Source organism: Calypte anna, chromosome 2 (genome assembly GCF_003957555.1).
Source record: "Calypte anna isolate BGI_N300 chromosome 2, bCalAnn1_v1.p, whole genome shotgun sequence".
Taxonomy (NCBI): domain Eukaryota; kingdom Metazoa; phylum Chordata; class Aves; order Apodiformes; family Trochilidae; genus Calypte; species Calypte anna.
In genome coordinates, this window is record NC_044245.1 from 32,401,324 (window position 1) to 32,424,240 (window position 22,917).

The 22,917-nt window shown below is 39.3% G+C and overlaps 1 protein-coding gene across 2 annotated transcripts in view; it reads right to left on the reverse strand.

Moving 5' to 3' along the window:
- Positions 1 to 22,917, reverse strand: part of IGF2BP3 (insulin like growth factor 2 mRNA binding protein 3) — a 118,654-nt gene that overhangs the window by 7,017 nt on the left and 88,720 nt on the right. For both annotated transcript variants that reach the window (XM_030444784.1, XM_008494205.2), the window contains 3 exons: positions 21,129 to 21,260; positions 5,914 to 6,033; positions 1,738 to 1,812 (listed from right to left, as the gene is read on the reverse strand). In XM_030444784.1, the coding sequence (XP_030300644.1) occupies positions 1,738 to 1,812; positions 5,914 to 6,033; positions 21,129 to 21,260 (327 nt within the window). The remainder of the gene's footprint in view (positions 1 to 1,737; positions 1,813 to 5,913; positions 6,034 to 21,128; positions 21,261 to 22,917) is intronic.

Consider the following 22,917-nt stretch of genomic DNA (forward strand, 5'->3'; position numbering starts at 1 on the left):
AATCACAGACAGCAGAACACAATGTAGTAGGGAAAGGATGCCAAACTCACAGGCTCTGGGATGACGCCGCCTCTCCAAGAGCTTGTTACTCATCTGAGCAGCAGCTATTCCCGCTTCAAGTTGTTGTGCATTCAGATTACACTCTTTTGCCTAACAAGCAGTAGCCTATGCTCAAAAATAAAGAAGACCCTTCTTAAACAAGGCTTAAGGACAGTGTTAATGAAGCTTGGCCCTGGCTGTTAGGCATGCTTTGGGTTAAAAGTGGTGATAAAGAAGGGACTGAGCTCTGCCTCTGCCCATCTCAGTCAAGAGAGTCACCGCTCAAAGAGTAGTAAAAGATTATAAGGACTGGAGCTGAAGGAAGCCCCAAGGGATAACCTCTCTCCTCTGAAAAACCAGCATACTCGGGGACATCAGCTGGGCTAGTACACTGATCTTTCTTTGCAAACAGAAGCCCAGGCATAGAGAGAATTGACTGACTGACTGACAGGATGCAGACAAGGAAGACTTTCCTCCTTGCATGACTCGGGTTGGGGAGAAGAGCTGGCAAAAGGACTCTCTGAGGGACTTAAAGTCTATCTTAGGGAGGGAACCAGAGGACAAGCATCTGCCTGCATGAAAAGTCAGGATACGGAATATCCCAAATCTACTTTGGCCTGCTACACTTTGAGAGAAAGTTCACTGATATCTGATGGAAATAAAAGGTAGCGAGAATCTGACTTCATGTTGATCCCAGATCACAAGAGCACCCCATGTATGGAACATGCCATGTGGCCAAGCTCACATGCACAGAGAAACCTCTGCAAGGAGGCAAAGCTTTTAAATTATACTTTGCCTTCATAGAGCTTCTCAGATGTATAATGGTAACTGAGCAATAATCTCAAATGTATCTTGTTCACTGTCACCACTCCCCTGATACTTCTCCAAAACTCCTAAAGGCATTAATGAAACTGATTCTAGATATGCCTGAAGTGTGTGCACCTCCTTCTTGCAAGATGCCCTGAAGCAAAAATACAAAGACAAAAACAAGAACAGACAAGAGTACGATGCCAGGACATGAACTCTCAAGTGACTTTCTACCTGCTCTGGACCTCACCTGTGATGAGCTGAGGGTGCTGCACAGAGCTGACTGCACCACTCTTAACGTGGTCAACTCCTTTTGGGGTAACTAGATTTATCCCTTGGCACTTCAGGTAGAAGGCCACTCCAGAGCTCAATTTGAACACAAATGGAATAATCAGGTTGAGTATGTCTTCGTAGTTGTAGTGGAAATACAATTAGAAATCTTGCGTTTATCTGTAGAGCTACCTAAAAAAATGCACTTTCCACTTGGCACGCAACAGTAACCTGGAAAGACTCAGTCATCTTGTCAGCTTTGTTATTTCAAGTAAACACAAAACAGTGTAGTGTGTATTAAGACAGGCTAGAAAGACTGAACTATTGTGTTCACAGATAAAAGGGGAAATTAGGAATGTAATATGACCATATTTTCATGCTAGACTTGATCCTAATTTACAAGAAATTCCTACCAGTTTTCAGGTGACCAGAATGTGGCTTCTGGTAGTACTTTATTATTCCCATATTCATATGAGAGATATTTCAGCAAAAGAAAAGCAAAAATCAAGTCCTTTCTAAAATTCTGAATAAAATGTTTCTTGGAACCAAGTTTTTTGTTTTCAGTGCTGTCCCTTACAGTCTAAAGGCCACTATGGACTGACAAGTTTTAACATATTGTACCTTGAACTGAGCTTCTGGAGGTCCAGTGATGATAACCATTCTCAGCTTGGCATCTGGTCCTTCAGCAGGGGCAATCTGGAATGGATAAGCATAATTTTTGGTAGCTGTCTTTTCAAGGAATGGTTTATAGCCACCTCCTCCCCATTTCAGTCTCACATTTCTGTTCAAGAGTGAAGAACTACTCGTTACAGCAACAGCATTGCACCTCAGTCGTGATGTGCTTGTTCTCTTTAAAGTGCATTAATTAACCTTAATGAAATATGGAGAAACTGGCTAAAACAATAGGCAAATTTACTTCTGAAAAATTAAAAGCATAGCTACTCATCCACATATGGCAAAACCCACAAGCCATTTTCATGTGGCTAAGAGTGATGTAAGAAACGTAGCCTTCAAAACTACAAGCATGGTTAATAGGCTGAGATTCTTCTCTCTGTCCACTAACTTAAATAGTCTTTCTAACAACTTTTGCTCATTAACAAAAGTTTGCATCCATCCCTCTGAGAGCAAAAGACCATTCTATTGTTGCTGCTAATCAGAATCAAAACAGTCCTGCAACAATGAGTTTGCAGTTTCCAAAGGTTTGTATCTACAGACATTCGTGTAACCCAAATAAAATTAAGCTCCACCAGAGCTGAGACAGAGACGCCTGTAGGGTCTTTAGCAGTTCATGTCACCACAGAAGTAAGATTTCAGTGGGTGTTGTTCTCAGACTCCAGTGGCATTAAATAATTCAAACGAGCCTCTGACACTCTGGATGAATCTTTTGTTTGTCACAACTGACATTTCCATTGTTGCATCTAGTATTACATAGCTGCTGTTGAATGGGCAATATATTAAACACTACAGGATTTCATCTTAGCTGTTGGCATAGGGATGTTATTCATATTTAACAGCTGTAGTTTATTTCAGACAAATTACCAGTCACCATGCATCATTTTCACTCAAGAATTTTGCTAACCAAAGTTTATATAATTATTCATATTGTACCCTGAGATGGAGAAGACATTACATACTAGTTATCTGGTTTGCATATTTATTTTTCCTATGATTTCTGCATTCCAATTGGCTATATCTAAAAATACACATTCGTTTTACAGCAGTACATTTATATGACATGACATTGTGGTAAGGACCAGCACAGACTAAATCCATTCATTCTTTGGAACACAAGTACTTTAGAGGGGCAAAATTTCAAGGCATGTTTGGAGGCAGCTGGCTGAACAGAGCTCACTCTGTTAATTGCCATTCATGTAAAATGGACATTGTAGTTTGCCTCTCAGTCACCTCGTGCTTTCTTAGTGCCTTTACTGAAATTTTAGGAAAAATATTTTTCATCAAGCCTTAATTACATCTTAAACATCCTTAAATGTTCTGGGATGTTTCTTGCTTTGCTTTTATCTTAGAATGTTCTGTTCTTAGCAGCTGGAGTAAAACATCTATAAGGGATGTGAAAGCAACATGTACCAACATCTCAATGTCTGAAGGGGCAAGCTAAGATACTCCAGTATTAATTTTGTCTGCTCTTGAAAGAAGATGTTATATACATAGAAATAGTATCCAAGGGGCACATTTTTCATGTCTGTGGGAAATAGTTTTACATTCCTAACCAGAAAACAACCACTCTTCCATATGACAAGTCATAAGCTGACAATTTCATACGATCAAAACCTGTAATGCTCATCCCAGCTCCTTCAGAGACAAGAAAGGCTACTCTGGGCATAATTTGTAACAAAAAAGATGCCAGTGGTTCCAAACAGGCCTCAGCACTGCAGTACAGGGTGAGCAGCAGACAGAGCAGAAATTTCTGCCTGGCTCCTTTGCTGAATAATTTAGTCTGCTGATACCCCACACCAAGCCTGCATTACCAAGCCATTGCCCCCTGGCACAGGAAAAGAACCTGAACTTTTTGACAGCCACACACACTCTGAAGTAACAGAATGGACACCACAGCCTGACACAGAACCCTTCTGCATCTGCAGTTTACTTAGTCTCACTTTGTGGCTAGAGAGTTTCATCAAATCTCCAAAGCTCAGCATGAACACAAACAAGATGCATGTGGATATAAAACATTTTCAGGTATAACAATCTACAGCATAACTCCAAACCACTTCAGAATGTTGTGCAGGAAGACTTGCCTCCTCTGCAAAGTACAGATAACTACAGTTTGGCAAGTTAGAAGTTACTCAGACAGCACTCACTCCAACTCTTAGCTAAAAGCTAAGGTTCCTTAATGATTCATTATTTGATATGTTGCTCAAAAGTCATGGTGAAGGGCACGTAGTCAAAGAAAGCTCAGAACTTTTGAACTGGTTTCTAGTAGCTGTCATGTTTAACATTTGCTTTCACACAGAAGCAAACATGCTGCTCCTGTTGGTCAGTCAGATTACAGATGAAGTGATGTCTTTTTAATGGATAAGCATACATGCAGCTTCTCAGTTTAGCAAGTCTACTCTGGATCTGTAGATATCTGTTAAGTTAATGTTAATTTCCATTTCTGCAAATATCTTCCTTATTTCTACTGAAGGAACAAAAGACCAGAACTTTAGCAAACTTTTAACTGAATTTCAGTTAATGCAGACATGGAAAATGCATTGGGTAGAGAGGTGCCAGCCAGTAGAGGAAGCCTGAGGCCACTGTTAGCCAGATCCATGAGGAACACAGGAAACTCCCTTTCCACTAAACTGGCTTCCAGGAACCAACGAAAGAACTAGTTTGGACGGGTTCTTGGGGATCCAGCTTATTTCAAATTTCTCTCTCCACCTAGCAATACCTTCCATAAATCACTTACTTTCTAGATACAAACTAGGAGAGTTGAGAGGGAAAGAGAAAATCCATGTGAAACATCACATCCCTATTGCAAGACAGGTTTGATAAAGAAAATTCAACACCTCTCATAGTTCCATCTATTCCATTCGTTTTTTAAAAAAACCTATAGGTTATTACTAGATGATTAGTGCTAGACTAGTGTAAACCATCTGGATAGTATAACAACTACTCAATGTACTGTTCAATGAAGGATGGAATCGGGCAGCGTGCCCATGGGTTGACTGGCCAGTAAATGGATTGCTATTCAGTAAACCACACACAAGCCTCATTCATCAGGGTTCCCCAATTATTTTCCTCTGCACACTGAGATGAACAATTTCCAAGCCCTGCCCAGCCTCACTGGCTTCATGAAGCTCAACTTAGCATAGCCAATTCCTGCCCTAAACTGCCCAGACCTTCAGCAGATCCCTGCTCCATAGCACTCCCCAAACAGGACATCTCCTGAGCAACAAAAGAATGAAGAAAATGTTTGCTTCACCTGTGCAGGAAAATGTCTGCCTAGCAACACATAAAGCTACGCACTGCCCTTTTTTTTTTTTTTTTTTAATGTAGGACAAAACATTATCCTTACAGCACAGAATAGAACTGTCTATTTTAAAAAAAATAATCAAGCATCTAGAAGAGATATTTTGGTTACAATGGCATTAGTAGCAGAAACCCAAGGACTTCCCACAACTGCAACTGGTACTAACTCAAATAATATAGCCAAGGAAGATCTAAAGATTTCACCAAATTGGCTAAAATAAAACTTTAGCTTCCATTAAAGTCAACTTCTGCAAACCAATTTGTTCTTAGATACACTGAAGTGGCCAAGTCACAAAGAACTGGATTTTAACATGATGGTAAAGCAAGGTTAACATGATGTTAGAGCACAGACCAGCTCCAGGAGCTCAGAGTCCACAAATGACAAAGGCCAGAGCTTTAGCATGGAGCCATCCAAGCCTGAGAGTCCAGACCAATTCATATGGAACAGACTGGCCACCGCATAATAAGACTTCACCTGTACTGCTGTTTTTTAAAAGGGTAATATACCTCACCAATTTTCTGCAAGCAAGAAGAAAGCCTCTGAGCCTCTGAATCATTAAGACTTAAGTCTGTTTCTAAGAAAATGAGACCACCAAAGTAGTTTTCTTTGCAGCTTATATTTCACACCTCAGGAGACGTTTGAAAACATGCTTCTAATTATCTTGTCTCCAGGAAGATTAAAAGATGATTTATAAACAAATGTACCATTTATCACATCACATTTTAAGCATGGAGTGGGGGAGGACATTCAGGAAAGCACAGCTTGTGCATACTTGCTGAAAGTGTCACGTAGAATAGATAGAAAGTTAGGCAGAGTAATAATACCTTAATAGATGCTCCTGCAAAACGAGAAAGTTGTTTGATGTGCTGTCCCTGCTTGCCAATAATAGCTCCAACTGCCAAGGCTGGGATGAACAGATGAACAGTCTCAGACTCGGGCTGTTGCTGTGGGGAAGAAGGAAATATGCAGTGAATGTTTTTGAACATTACAGATCAGACTGACAGGAAAATGGGTAGTGAAGAGGCATGCATGGAAATGAGGGGGAAATCCTATGATGCACTGTGGTGCCTGAATATTAAGGGTCTGGCTTTCTCTGGGAATCACAAAATTCACAGAACATGAAAGAACAGCTTGAGCCAAAGGAGGATTCTTTTACCTTTTATAAAACAGTTGCAGTTTTAAGAGTTTTAAAAAACAACCACGCTATTGCTTTCATTCGTGAGGCTTTCATTCTTATCTGTCACTGGATGTTCTTCTACATGCAGGATTCTGGAGATGAGTGGATGCTACAAGTAGAGGGGCTACAGCCTATGCAAGCAAGCTCTAATTTTTCCTAGGTGTTTTTTTTGGTTTTGTTATTTTGTGGGGTTTTTTGTTGTTGTTTTTTGTTTTGTTTTGTTTGGGTCTTTTTAGTTGTAGATTGTGCTGAGCATGGCACAAAAAGCCTCAGTTACATATATGCTACAATTTCCTTTGTGTGGGAGTGATCTGGAATGATAGCCAGCTTGAAAACTGCCAGCAATTCCTCCTGTGTAACATTATGCAACATTTGGAACTTTGGAAGCAAGCCTCAAGTGGGCTGGAGAATTAGATGCCAGACTTGGCATTTTTAAAAGTGAGAGGACCCCAACATTGTATCCACTGGATATCAAGCACCACTGACATTTCCTATTGCTTTCATCCAGAGGTCCCAGCTGAAGAGCACAACATAACTCACATGGAGAGAACCTCTCTCCATGCTTCATAGCAATGCAAGGTTAGGTATGTCACCATAAACTGTGACTGTTTTACCAGCCTTAGAAGAGCTTCTCTCAGACCAATGGAGCATCAGCAAGTACCCACTACACCACCGTGCCTTTAATCCATCCACTCACATCAGGGTTACTTCTCAAAAGCATTTCACACAAACCTTCTTTTGAACCAGGAGGTATTTAAGCCACACACACACACATTTCAGGCATTTCTTCCAATGGGTTTCCCACACATATTTTCAAAATGTTTTTTCATCCTCAGCAAGACAAAGCCAACAAGTTCTTTTTTTCCACAGAGGTATTTGAATACAATGCCACCATCCTCATTGTCACTCTGTGACCACTGTGCAGACCAACCCAAGCATCAGTGAATAGAGCACGTGAGACCAACAGTGCTCATTTGCTTTTGCTATTATATATATTTTGGTTGGGATGCAGGTCTATATACAGAAACTCAAAGCAGCTATTTCTGGTATATTTTAAACAAAATAAAAATATATGCTATACACAACACAAAAAGCAGCTGCAATCCTAAAAAACCTCAATTTTCGTAACCTCTTTCAAGGGGAACCAAAGTCCCAGTGCATTAACCATAAACAAATCAGAACAAAATACTTATTTCCAAGTTTTACCACTTTATATTTGGTAAACACAAGTCAATTGTAACCTCAGGGGAAACAGATTCTAGGCACAGCTCCATGTACCAGGTGAAGAAACCCCAAAATAGGATACTGAGAATAGAAACACATTCTGCCAGTAGCTTTAGGTGGTTGCAACAGTCGCAAAATTTCCCCAGTGTTTTCACACATACAAGGATGGCATCAAGATTCACAGTCGGTTTATACTGGTTTAGGCCCACGTTTTCCCTGGACACAGGTTGCAGCCCTCCATACCTATCCTCCCCACTGCCCTCTGTGCTTTGTGGCCAGCAGGACTGCAGCTCCAGCTGATTTTTACTGCAGGCAGTGGATCCCTGACCCAAATAACCAGAGAGCCACACAAAGTGACAGTCCTGAAGCAGAGGAGGAAGCAAGAACAATTAGGTCAGGGCATGGAAAAAGGTGGGGACACCCTTTTCAACCTGCCTACAGGGCAGTTGAAAATTATCTCAAAACTACACCCTGAAACTACATACTTCTCATGAAGGATACCAGTCACTTCAGTATATACGTTACACCACTTCCCAGAAGATTACTCATTTTCTCCCCTTATTATTACAAACATCCTGTGAGCATACTTATAGTAAGCCCTTTTACGTGTTCATCATGAGTCCAGCGAGATTTCCAGTAACTGGGAAATGTTACTATAGGCACTTGGTTGATCTCATCACTTTGGAAAATTGGATACAAATTCATGAGATACTTGATTTTTTCAAGTTTTGTCAGAAGGACCCATAGTAACTACATTAGGTGCAGAGACAATCCCTCTTTTCAATCTAAGTGCAGAAAGCTCAGTCACCCCTTGCTCACTCATCTTTTTGACCCCTACCCTTCAATTGTCTATACACATTCCAAGCTCCCGCAGAAGTCCGCTGCCAAAGTTCTCTCCCACATCCAGTTCCAGCCCCCCATTTCCAGATGAACTTTTAGCTAATGCACACAAAATTTCCATCTAATTTGTGCAGCACTGCTACAAATCAAACATGTAATTTGACTTGGTTTTCAATAACTTACATAGCTTCTACCTAAATCCACCTCCAGACACATTTCTCTGCCATAGAAACAAATCAAACTTCATCACTTTTGTTTGCAGATATTTCTTGCCTTTCCTCTGCTGCCCATCTGCCAACAGCAGAGTTTTCCCCTCTTCCCTTCCTCCCAAAGCTCAATTTCAAGCCACTTTCCTGGCTAGATTCAATTCACCACTGAAATTCCTTTTGGCTGTCTCACCCTTAAACATGAAATCATGGACAGCAAAGGCAAAGACAGACAGAAGATGCACACGTGTCTTTCTAGCTGCACAGTCAACTCTAATGTAGCTCTCTGCCCCATATCCTGCCCATATTTTGACTTGTTGATACATTCCAACTGTTTTTTTAAGGATCTTTAAAAAATTATTTTTGTGTGAGAATCTAACGCTTCCATTTTTGAAGTAATAATGATGTGAGTTCATTAAGAAACAGTGGAAAATCTGTTGATACTGAGTTGTATATATACATCATCATTTCTCATTCTTGTCTGCAGAAGCACATTGGCCCATAAGTATAACTAAATTCATCTTCAAGTATAACATCACACAGTATTTACACAGCATTTAGGGAAATTATGCCCATTTCCTTACCCACACTGATTTTTAACTACTCAAAAAAAGTTCGATTTGTTTCAAAGCATGAACATAAAAAAACAACAGCTCTTTCTTTTTTCTTCTGGCAGAAATCAAGTCTAGCTAAGTCTTTCAAGAGGGTATCATAACACCAAGTTCAATTTATTATCTGTCCACCTCCTTACCCACAATAACTTTAAAATCTTTCTGTATTTACTGGAAGACTATCCTCCAAAAGAAACACATCAAAACATAATGCAATGAATACACCACCCATCAATCTTACAGAAGCTTCTGGGATCCTAGGATGGAAGAAAATCAGCTATAATTTAATCGTCTCCATGCCATGCCACATAAGTCATGGAGCTTTCCAGGAACTTCTAGCATGAGTTATATCAGAAATAGATTCCTACATCTTAAACATATGTTAGAAGCACTAAATTTAGGAACTAATTTCCTACTGTGTGGAATATGAGCTTCAATGTTAACTCCCTTAACAGGCCAAATTTGCTTAAACCTATACTTAAAATCTAAAAACTAAAATATATATGTGTATATATATCTTGAAGAATGTCTGTATTGACTCTAGAAAGCATCCTGCAGTTTATCTTTTCTGCTTCATAACGATAAGGGCCTTAACAGTATAGTTACAAATTTAAATACATTTCATCTCGATGTTAGTGTGCTCTTATTACTGAAGCTGCAAAGTTCATTAAGTCATGGAACAAGTCACCAACTAATTTTTGACAACAGTAAAGTCTCCTGTACACAGAGACTCCTGTGAAATATTCTTCCCTTCCCCATTCAAATAAATTTTTCCCCACATAAGAAAGTAGTTTGTTCAAGCCCAGCCTAGCCCCAGGAACTGATAGAAATGTGGAAAAAAAAATCTTTTAAAACAACAACCTAAGTTCTCCAAGGTGTATTGCCCATACATCCACCCCCTCAGAAACCTGTGATGCACAGACTACCTCTTCTGCCCTACGTATACTTGTAGGATGGGCTCAGGACTTGTCCACCCTAACACTGAACAGGTCCAAACAGGACAAAGCAAGCTGTGTACTCTTCTGGATGGTGGGACAGGAGGCCTGCATACATGTGAGGGATGTGGCTTTGGGAGAGAAGTTTGTCTCACATAGCCATGGAACACAGTTAAGACAACACCAGGATGTTCATTCAGATGGAGAACCTAAACTTAATTTACTAGAATTTAAAAAATTATTAATAAAAAGGAGACAAACTCCAGAAACCAAGATTCATAAAGCCAAATTCCTTTGTTCTAAGAAAAAGATCCTTGAAGAGCATGGTGACCAGAAACAATTCAGTTCGTAAACAGCTGATAATACTTGCTTTGTTTCTACAAAAGTCAGTATGCTTTAAACCCATAACAAGCTTGATAAGGAATTTTGTCTATACCCAGTACATTTAACTAAGGAAAACAATTTTAAATGCTGGTTTGTTCATTAATTGAATTCCAGTTTCCATCCAAATGTAGCCTGATGAAATTCAGAAGTTAAAAACTAATCAAACAAATAAGAAAAGCACCATTCATCATTTTTAACACAACATTGAAAAAATACATTAACCAAAGCAAATGGTAAAGTGCATACTTGTTTAAATAGAAAGATATATTCACTACAGTGGCAAAGGGTAGCTGTGCTGCTGCAGACTACACTAAGGCTTTCAGAAAGGTAACGAAAGTACAGATGTAAAACTTGATAAGTAAACTTAATTCAGATTTCCTGCTTACTCCTTTAAATCATGATTGAAAACAGTGATCTAACACAGACACGTAAATTAATCTACCTCATTGGATGAAGCTAAGCAACTGATTCTGCACACCAGTACCTCTCACATTTTAACACTAATCCAACTCTTTTTCCAACATTAGTTTGGTTACACCTCCTTCCATACCTCCTGCAAGTCCCTGAACACCAACCATCTGTCTCTAGCCTACAAGTCTATACTACACTATTTCTTTTAAAAAAGAAAATTATTTCTTATTTTAAATCCCATCCACCTCATCCAAGACCTAGCCTATTCTGTAACCTCTGGCAAAATCCTGTAACCTCTGGCTGCTTTATTAAACTGGGCTTGCCTGGAGCCCCTGCATTGCAGGTTCCATCAGGATGGTTCCCCCTCATTCCAGCCACATTCTGCAGCCCAACAGAAGTTCTTCCCAGGAGGATCACTTCTCTACTGCCATCCATACCATGTTATAGTTTACTCTTATGCAAACTGGGTTAACAGAGTGGTCATTTCTTAAGTTTCCAAAACCTCAACTGGGGTAAAGCTTCTTCCCCTCCTTCAGCTATTACTCCATGGCACAAGAGCCGCTCCACACCAGAGCTAGAAGCTGAGGAGTCCCAGCCAGGAAAATTTGCAGATTCAAATCTTCTTTTTGCATCTCTTGCTTGCATTTAGAAAGATTTGTAAAGCCCAATAGGCTACCCTTGGTATAAGCTTGGTGCATCAATCCTACAAACTGCCCAAAACCACACACTGAGAGCTTTTCCCTTACCAGATAGGTCATCAGGAGGAAAAGCATTCCTCCTCATCTTGCACTTGCCTAACAGCCAAAGCATGGCCAGGCAAGGATGAAAACTCAAAAATCAAACTAGGATTCTTCAGACTGGTAGTGGTAGATAAAAAAGTAGGCCCTAAGCCACCAGAGATGGGGACTGGACATTGTATTTGGGGAATGAGATTTCAAAATTAATCTCCATAGACAACACACGCACACACAAACCTACAAAAACAAACAAAAAACCCAAAAAAGCCCACTACACAAAAAAATGGAGTTTTGCCCCTGCAGTTGTTCTCCATGATGAACATCCCCCTCCCCTTGCTTTCCAGTGACACTGGGTCAGTACAGGGCTCCCTTAGCAGAGGGTGTATTTTTGCAGGGCTGATTTCAGGGCTAGTAAGGGGGTATGTTTGTTTTTATCCTAAGTGATAACTTGAGCACTAATCTCAATCTTTTTCTGCAAGTCTGCCAACATCACAATTTTTTTTTCACCATTTCATCATGTTTTTAAGTGTTACCATAGACCCCTTGCTCCATGCATTAGGTTGCATAAATCCATAACAATATTTGGGATAAGATTGGAAACCTTTAAGAACTTTTTAACAACTTAAGTGAGAGATTTTGTGCAAGATATTAGTAGAAGCAGAATCAGCTCTTTGCTGGTGTCTAAGCCATCTCCAGTATATGTTTTAATTTACTCTAAATGTGTTGCAAATCAATTATCTTAGGATGAGACATTTATTTTAAATCACAAAGTCATGCTATCCATTTCTAGACAGCGTCAGTTTCTTTAGTTGTGAGGAAAATAATTAAGAACTACTTTACAACTGCATGGAACTGTTTCAGTCAATGTTATCATCTAAGCCAAGTGGGTTATTGGTGGTTTTTGTTCTTAAATAGTAAACAAATTCACTCAGTGGATGAGTGCATTAAAAAGTTCCCTTTTGCTATTCTCCCCCTTTCCCATGATCACCAAAGGCAAGGAAGATTTAAGATTACTCACTTGGTCTTCAGACTACTCTAAGCTTTGTCAGGAAGTGAGGTATCCTTTTATTCAAACCCTCTACCAGATCTAAAGCCAAAATTTAAACCATGCTTTTGAAATGCCCTGTGAAGGATTATACTGGCCTACAGCTGTACAGCTGTACTAAATGCTTCTATTTATTTAGTAATAAAAGCTTGCAGCAAGGGGAAACCAACATTATGCCAAGTATCCTTGAAGACATTTCCAGTAGGATTCAATGCATTAATTAAAAGTAAGCTTTTAACACCAGTGAAAGAAATCCCAGTGTATTCATTTTCCAGTACTAAAAGTTTAAGCCTTTGCTGGAAACAAAAGGCTCATTAAGGAGAACTTAAAGTCTTGGTAAATAGGGCTAACATTATCCATAGTTTCACAACATTCTTGGACATACCTCTTGGGTCACCATCTGGTACATCAGCTAATAGGGTGCTGCCAGTATAGGTTAACAAACTGAAGCCTAATCTCTCCCCATCCTCCTGGGTTTTTTGTTTTATTTAGAACAAGATTTAAGCCCACGCAGAGAGTAAAATTTTGTCATATTCACTACCTGAAAAGCCAGGACTACATGCAGAAGGTAACACTTCACTCAGAAGGTTCTTCACTGCTGAGTCCAGTTAAGAGCCAGCAAAACAATTTTAAAGACACAAAGTGCATTTTTAACTTCACTCTGGACACCCTGAAGCATCACCCATTTTCCCAGTGCCACCATCCACTGGGGGCTTCATCTTCCCAGGAACCCCAGACTGGTGTGAGCATTAAGAGTGGTGGGAAGGATTTCCAAGCAGGACAGGGAATCCCCTAACATCAACTTCAGCATCCTGCTTGCAGCAACCTTCTGCTAGTGAAACCAGGAGCTCATCACATCACCTACCTCCACCATTTGAGTTTCTGGGCTAGCAACTTGCTTGTCAAAGCAGAGCCTGCTCTGCCTTACCCCACAGACATTACTGCTGCATCGTGTAAAAAACACCCATGTCACCAGATGAACCAAGAGCATGACTCTTTCTGATGCAATTAGCCCACAGCAAGGCCATGCAAGCTCTACCTCTCCCTCACCGTCAGTCCTGGACACCAAGAAAGTATGCTGTGTGGGTGGGAGCCCTCTGCCTAGCTACCTGAGATAGTCCTCTACTCTTGGTTGGAAACCCAAGCAAGAACCCTAATCTGCATTTCCAATTTGGGGTCTACTGCATGTCAACACCTGAAACTCAAACACAGCTGGTTATTACACAATGGTCAGTACTTTAAGTGAGATGCTGCTAAAATAATCTCACTCAGTTCTACTCACTCAAATTCTTGGCTCCCAACTTTAACACTTTTCATCACCATCATTTTCTGCCTGGCAAGCCATGGGAATCTCCTCAGACTACTGGAAGTCACTAACAGGACCACACCTATTAGAAGTGTTTCCAACAGGACCACACCTATTAGAAGTGTTTCCAACATAAAAACCTAGCCAGGAACAAGGGGGTAGAAATCACAGAAGCTGAGAAGGAATATATTTCTGGCAGGCTGGTTATTAGGCATTTCACAAGCAGGAACAGGTCTGACATATTTCTGAACACCACATGAACTTTTTGGTTTTGCAAAATCTGATTGGCCACAATGCCAAAAAGAGTAATCTGCCACCATTTATTCTGAATTTAGAGGCAAAACCAGAAATCAACGTAAGGAACAGATTGTGAAACTGCATAAGCAGGAATTTTGCTGGTCATTCACAAGCAAACATAGGTATTTGGTGTTGCAACACTGCATGACCACCAAAATGCTGATGTATTAGAAATAATTCCACTTCACGAATCATGGCTATGACACACCACCCACATGGATACTCCAGACTCCTAGAAATCTGCCTATGAAATTTGTGGCTTTGAAAGATAGAGGTATTCATCAACTCTGGTTTACAAGGACAAAGCTTGCAGATTCCTTGGCAGCTGCGAGTAAAACAGGTTGAGAAAACACAGAAAGGTCACTTATTTTTCCATGATGTTTAAAAAGCAAACAAACCAGATATGGAGCCAGCTACACCAGAATGAGGACTTAACCTATTTTTGTTTCTGGCCTGAAGTAGCTCAGCACACTCTAGAAACAATATTTGGCACCTTCAGGAATTACATTTAGTTTAATATTCAGAATGTGCTGATTCTAGTACTTGGAGCTTAGGAGTCCAAGGTATTCAAGGGAACCCTGATTAAATATTCTTCCCACCACAAGAATCTGGGAGTAGGGGACTAACAAGTTCTCATCTCTTGTCCCAAGGAACTGCAAATACCAAAACAAACATTCAAGCCTGCACTGAGGAAGAAGCCATTTTTATTTTTAAAGTGCACATTACTAGTTAGTGAGTGATGCTACTTGCATTATGACAACCTCAAAACTGTAAAAAGAGCTAATAAGAATAACTGGAGGCTTCATGACCTCAGAAAAAAATACCAGCTGTCAACTTGCCAGATCTTTGTGCATCATACAGTGCCAATTGCATTTTTGTTTCCCTCACTGGGGGTCAGTCCATCTCCAGAGGCAGAATAGTTTCTGATTACTCCGGACATGGGTCCCTGCCAACACAGCATGGTATGAGCAGAAGACTTCAAGGCAGTGAGAGGACCAACCATTTCCTCCACAGAGCAGAATAATCCCAGAGTGCTATGCACTATGGAGCAAATTTCTTGGCTGTCAAAAACACATCATTAATGAATTTCAGAAACTAAGCAGCAGAAAAGGTATATTAGAGGCACTGAGGTTAGTCTTCAAAAGAAGCCTAATTAGCTGGTAGCAATGTTTTCAGATAATGCTCTTGTCCTATAGTGCCCTCCTCAAGATTGTGTGTGCTGCACATATTCCCTTTTCATTTCACCAATACAAAATCCTTTTGTAACAACACTGCCAAATCCTTCTTCCTCCCCCTAAAACCACATCTTCTTCTGGCTGTAGGACAGCTCCTCAAAAAATTATCAACCATTTAACAAGCTAGCTAAATTAAGGCAAAGCTACTTATGACTACACACATTTTAGATGTGCATACATTACTATCCCTGGGTAGTTTAGACTTAACAGTCACGAGTTAATCCTATCCAAACCCAGACATCCAAAGGAGGCAAACTCCACCAAGTAAGAGTTAAAGTACCTGGAAACATAGGGCAGATTTTTCCTCTTCCTTGTCTGTTATCTATGCTCAAGGCATGAAATGAAGGCCCTCAATTAAATTTTTCATTTTACTTTTCTTTCCTGCCAAAAGCACAATGCAGTTATTTCTTCTCTCACATCTATGCCATACAGAAGATGACTTCTTTACTGTCATTAAGAAAATTACTGGAGAATAAAGAAGGAATCTCTTGACCACAATGTCTTCTAAGGAGAAATTTTCCATTGGCATGTTCCTCACCTGCAACAAAAAGCTTCAGGAGATGGGAAAAAAGAATAAAGGAAAGCAACCCATCAGCCTAGCTGTACAAGATGGTTTTTCTGATCAAAAAAAGGTGGTCTGATTTTCTGGTTTTATTTACTGTAGGAAACTACCTTCTACTTTTCTTTTCCCTTCCTTCCTAGAAGCCTCCATATATATCATATGACCTGAAAAATAGCTGTGAGGCTCAAGAAGAGTTTAGAAAGAGAGCATTTTGAGCTTCAAGAAGCTACAACAGGTGGGCAAAAAGAAGAGGAGAGAAAGCAGTTCTGCTGTGAGCAGGGGAGCATCTCTCCACCTTAGCTACACCTTGCACACAGGGTAAGTTCATCTGTCTCTTACAGGACCTTGTAAGATGCAGGAGAGCAGCTTGAACTCCTCTTGTGAGGGAAGGCTGCCTACTTCTCACTTTCCCATGAGTTTGAGGACATCTGCCACACAACAGCCAATGACCTTTCAGCAAGATGAGTCCTCTCCAGGTTAACCCTCCTTCCCCCACCCCCTTGGGAGGCCAATTTTTAGACCCAAAGACTACAAAAGGATGATCAAACATGTGAAATTTTGATTATAAAAGGAAGTGTACAATCTGATTTACCCCAGTAGATGGGTCAAATGTATTTAACTGCATGACTGTACACAGTTGAACTCTAAAATGTGGAATTCTTGTTTGCATGGAGATTTAAATCTCCAGCATTGCATGAGACCAAACTTTTAATCTTGAGAGACAAGCATGTGCATATTCCCCCCAAAATTTGGAAGACAGAAGCATTAACTTGCAGTACAACTCTATCTGAAGCTGTTTGGCCAGAATACTTGATTATATAAATGTATATTATTACAAAATAAGTTTTTGTAATAACATACCTTCTGGAAAAGAAAAGCACAGGGTACATTTACTTCTGCAGAATCTTCCCTCCTCACACAAATCCCCATTCATTGTACAGGTGCTGAGCTGGTGACATTCACTACAAGTGACAGTGGACAGACTCATGAAACTATTTGCAATTCTGTCAGAACTGCCACAGACACCAGTATTTAAATACAAAGTTAAGGACAAAGATTTAAGGGTAGAGTGGTGGTTCTCCAGACCCAAAAGCAGGTGAACAAGACATCAGCTACAGATAGGCTACAAAACAAGAAAACAATTTTTATCCTCTCACACAGATCTTGAGTAAAATGATACCCATTTTATCCATTTGGCAGTAACAAGGATTTTAAACTCCTAGTATTCCTAACCAAGACATTTCCTAAGTTCTTTCTCAAGCCCTACTTTTTCCTCAAACCTTTAAACTTTTCAATTTTGAAAATATTTTCAGACATCTTCAATTATGCTCTGATTTAGTCATCTTTTAGGAAGACAGAAAAATGTACAGAATTTGGATTTTTGTGAAGAAACAGAAAAATTCAGGACTGAAAACACAGTGTACAGTTCTATTATATCCCTTTTAAATGGCTACACACAACTGCTTGAAACAGGTAAACAGAGCTTGGACTTTGCAAATAAATTGTATAGTTGATATATCAAGAACTGTTGCTAGTGATAGATAAGTATACATTATGACATACATTAAGACACATGTAGCAGATGTGTGCATGTAGATGTGTGTTTGTATTTGTAAGCAAACAGATACCAAGGAGAACCTGTTGTAGAGCAACAGCCAGCTACTTAATCAGACAGAAACTGCATCTCATTTGATTAAACTAGATGAGGCTCCATGCAGTAAGGCATTCTCTGCAGTGGTTCACAATGTATGGACCATAGAGAATGAGGCATCTTAGTCACCTAGAAATTGTTCTCCTGATTATGTCCCAGCCCAAGGAGCTAAATGCAGGAATATTTGGAATTTTTGGCTACAGGAATATTTGGCTACAGCTGTATATATGGGTGTTTGGATCTGTCCCTTTGAGCTCTGGCACCATAACAATCCTAGATTTATTTGCTATGCAGATTTTTGTCTTCCTGCCCATACAAAAAAGCATCAAGAATGTAACAGACACTTATTTCAATAATTAAGATGACAGCTCAGTTTCTTTAGAGAAAATTCCTTTACAAGGTCACAGCAACACCTTATCACTAGAAAATAGTGCATACAATGTATTAATTAAACGACATTAACTGCCAGGAGTCCACTGTTGATGATGTAGTTGAAATTACTGAGAAACACACCTTTGCTCAGACAAACAGGAGACAAAGAGCCATGTCCATCCCTGAGCAGAATTTGCACTTGACAAATATAAGCAAGACAGCAACAGGATACACTTCTTATATCCTGGTGCCAGCAGTGTGTTTTCAGAAAGAATTTTCTGCTGCCTGGAAGGGATATCCTCAATGCCAACTAACCAGTCTTCCCAAGTATATGCAGACATCCACTTAAAACAAGCTAAAGGGACTTGGGTGGCCTACACACTTCTGCCACAACAAGGAACTTGATAACAAATTGCTCAAAGGTAAATGGACAAATAATCTCCATGCCACTTCTTCATTAATGTTGCTTCTTTCTCTGAAGCCTCTTTTATTCACACATTCTTTATTTTTTAAAATCCCTTATGAGCTCTCCGAGATGTCCCCTCTGTGGTTACCTTTTATGTTTTTCCATTTCTTCTTCAAAATATAGCCATATTCCTTTTTTTTTTGCTCTTTCTACTTCTACATGCCCTATACTGCATTTAATCAGTGCCTTGAAAATAGTCCTACCAGAGGGAAAAAAAAAATAAAGAGAGCAATAAAACTGAGAATTTACAGGATTTAACTTCATAAAGAAAGAAGATTTACAAATCTTTGTCCAATAAAGTAAAGAAACAAACCAACAAAATTGAAAATAGAAACTTTGTTTTCTGGAAAACTGTACCCATTAAAAGATGAACTCATACTTTTCCTTGTTTTTCTCTCCTCAAACAGGGACAGTTACTCCAAGTAGTCTGAGGGGCTTGCCTGAAGCCCACAGAAACACCTGCTCTTTTCTAGGTAAGTTGACATGTAAGTAAGAAAAAGCTTAGTTTTGTTCATGCATTTGTTTCAGGAGCCCTTAGTTTCAGATTCAGGGGTTGCCTTTGTACCACCCACAATCTTCATAAAAACCACCCAAGTTTGTCCTGTGAACCTGTGAGTTTATCCCTTCTTTTTGCATGTTAGCTTCCCATACACATCTTGTATGTCTGGAACAAGAGCTTATTCAGAGGACTGCATGAACAGGATCAGAGAGTGTGGTCCTTCCAGTTGCAGTGTTCCCACACTTTCACACAGTGAACACTTATTTCTTGATGCTTTCTTCCCAGATGCTGCTGCTGCCCTATTTCCAGAAACCTGTAAACTGCTACAGAATCTAGCAGGCACAAAAATGGTGCATTTGAGGTGGTGGTATGTAGAAAGGTGCACTAACAGAGAGACTGATGTGAATAAAATTGAAAAATCACCCAAATTCAACACTTTAGGTTCACATTTAAAGCAGAACTAAAAAAAAAACAACAAACAAGCAAAAAACAAAAAGAAAGAGGCACAACAAAAGGAAAAAGTGAAAAAAATTGAAATAAACCAAGTAAGGAACAGCATTGCAGGCTTACAGTGTGAATTTTAAGAACAGCAAAGTAGCTTGCAAGCCTGGAGCAAAGTGAAAGAAAAAGCTACACAAGAAAGTTACATACTGTTAACAAATCACTTCTAGTTTCTCTTAAAAAAAGAATTAATATATGCAGGCAAGTCCATTACCACAGATGGCATCTTATAGCATGAAATTAGGCAGAAACCCATATTTTTTTAGCTTAGTCTGCTACAATAGTCGGAGTGAAGACGGACTGGAGGGGAATTTTTTCGTCATAAGTAGAGGCACTGTTATTAGCAGTGAAATAACTGAGTATAAACATATATCTGTTGTAATTTTCATTGGAGCACTTTTTCCTGATAAAGCCACTATTATACTCAATATAGTTCATAGTACATTCATAACACCCAAGTTGTTCATTCCCACAAACAATGCTACGAGTGTGGAATTTTTCCTGTTCCTTGCAATGACATTTTCTTGGCTTCTTCCTCTGGGAAAAATATTTAGGCAATGACTTCCCTTTAGTGCAATATATAGACCCATTTGTGTTATTTGATAAAGTTCAGTATGCTGTGCTGCATTTTCACTTTTCTAGGTCATGCAGAGTCTCAGAGACAACTCTCTAGAAGTTAATGTTGAACACAGAGAACATCAGCTACATCAGGGTTTGTAAAGCTCTGTCATCCACTTGCTCATTTTGAAAATTCATCTTCCATTGAGTTGCTAACAACCACATCTACCAGAAACTGAGAAATGAAAAAAAAAAAAAAATCACCTTCTCTGGGTACTGAATTTGACTTTTCTTGACTAGCAAAGCACTGTCTGTTTCCTGAAAGGTTCTGGAGCAATCTGATACAACAAATTATCTTCTGCTTCATAGCTAAAGACCTCATTTGTGATTACTAATCAGCACTGCCTTTGAGTAGCAGTCTATTGAACTTTTTCACATACTTCTTGAGGAATGTGACAAGTAATGACAGCTTTCTGAAGATTAAGCTTCATCATTTAAATCCTATATATTTAGCAATACTGCATTTTAACAGAGCTTGTACATTTATGGAATAACTACATTCAAACAGATCTTCAACTTTAGATCCCTGCTTTGTGACAGGAGATAATTTTCCTTCCATATTGCAGGAATACAACTGCAGAATAGTATTATTTACAAATTCCATCAATTTTTAAATCCCATTTTATACGACATTACTTTCTGCAATAATTCAAGCTCTCTATAAAACAGGATCTAACAGTTTCCAAGAAATACCCTTTTTCTGGTTTCACAGAGCATTTCACTAAAGGACCAATGAATGTCTGTTTCCCACAAGAGCAGCAGGAAATACTTTCAGTGTGCAAGCAGGAAGACAAAAAACACTGAGAAAACTGTCAGAACACAGCTACTAAAACATCATTCCCAGATCATTGAGATAATTCATAAAAAAACCCAACAAAACTAGCAAAGCAGCTTTGAATAGCAGCATTGTACAAATTAGTATCAACAACCACTGATGACTCAAAATCAGAGACTTTCCTTACCCCAAATGGTGGATATGAAGCAGCAGCAGCAGCAGAGGCAACACTCACTGCAGGAGGTGGTATTCCTGAAGAAGAAGGTGGGAATAGACCCAAGGCATTCAGATTTAATCCAGGAATTAAATGTGCTTGAAGCTGCAATGACAGAAGAGTTATTAAAGATTTACAATCCTGGTTATTAACTTTAATCAAAATCCTAGCTGGCATAGGCTATTAACCTTTTCAGAAGATGTCAGTATGCTATTTAAAAAAATTTCATCTCCATTACCCAAAGGACTCTGCTTCCAACCTATTTCCCAGACACATGCACAGATGAATAACATTAAAAACATGTAGGCATGTAGGAAACATGTAGGAGAGGCAGCTGAGAATCATTGGTACAATTTAATCATTGAAAAATATGACAAACTTCATGGCAAGAAATTCAGGCAGCAGTACAACTTTCCGTGTGAACAATCAGAGCAATAATTAGTGGTTTTACACTAGAAAGACAGGCTGTAGAAACAGAGGAAGCCCATGCACAAGTCCTGAGTTTTCATACAGAGGGGGTCTGTGCTGCACTAGAACCCCATTGTCTCTCTCATATGCTTTCTCTCCCACGCCTTGCAAAAGATGAAGATGCCCCCCAGTTTTTGCTGGGAAAGCATCAACTATAAAGTTGCATATCTCTTCCTTGACCACACCTAAGAAGAGAGGCAGCATCATGTGTAAGGACATTTGTTGTCCACGACACACTTTTTCACTTTTCCAGATTATTGCCAAGTAACATGACTGTGCTTTACAAATACCTCAACTAGATACAGATACCATCTCAGGCCATCAAGATAAACCAATCATAAGACATAAAAAAAAACCCCAAACTAAAAAACTACCCTAATAATCACTACAAATTGAAATCTCTGTAACAGAGATGGTTTTCTGCTTACTATACCTTTGCTAAATATTAGAGCAGCTTCAAGCTCACCCCATGTTCCTGCTCACCACATGAAGCAAAAAGGTACCTTAATAAAACATATCGTGTCCTTCTGTGTAGTTTGTGTCCTGCAATCTGCTTATAGCACAGGAGGGCACAATAAAGCAGGAAGACTATTCTCTGTGGCCAGTCGAGAAACCATGAAGAACAGCCATTTCTAGGAAATCAGACTACTGTAAACTGAAATAATATTTCCAGTCTTAATCTAGACCTTGTGATTTGCATACACACACAAAATTCTATTCAAACCTTATCAAAACTCTCCATCACTTCTCAACGTTCATTAGTAACTTTTTGGCAAACTAATGAGGTGTGTTGCTTTTGTTATATAATCACCAGTAATCTTTGAATAAAATAAATGCCTATTATCTAAATCAAGAAAAATCTTTATTAAGATTTCTCAAATAATTGAAAGCAGGTAAGACCCTTCTTCCATATGTTGTTACACTTGTAACACAGAGACTGAAAATCACTACTTTAAGAAAGATACAGAAACCAAAGCACATAAACAACAATAAAATATGAACACATATTCCTTTAGCTTTTTGCAACAATAAGAGAAATTCATTTCCTCTAAATTAATTTCTGTTACCCTACTCAAAACAAACCAGGAAAAGCCTTCCTTGAAAGGACATACATGTATAAGTAATAATAAAAATTTGCCCAAGCTCCACAAATTAATATAAGCAGTAACAGGGGAGGTTGCAACAGGGTAATTCTAATGAGCTGTTAGGAAAGTCACTTTCACCATGAGAGCAGTGAGATAGAACAGGCTGGGCAGAGAGAATGTGGACTCTCTACCCATAGAGATGTTCAAAA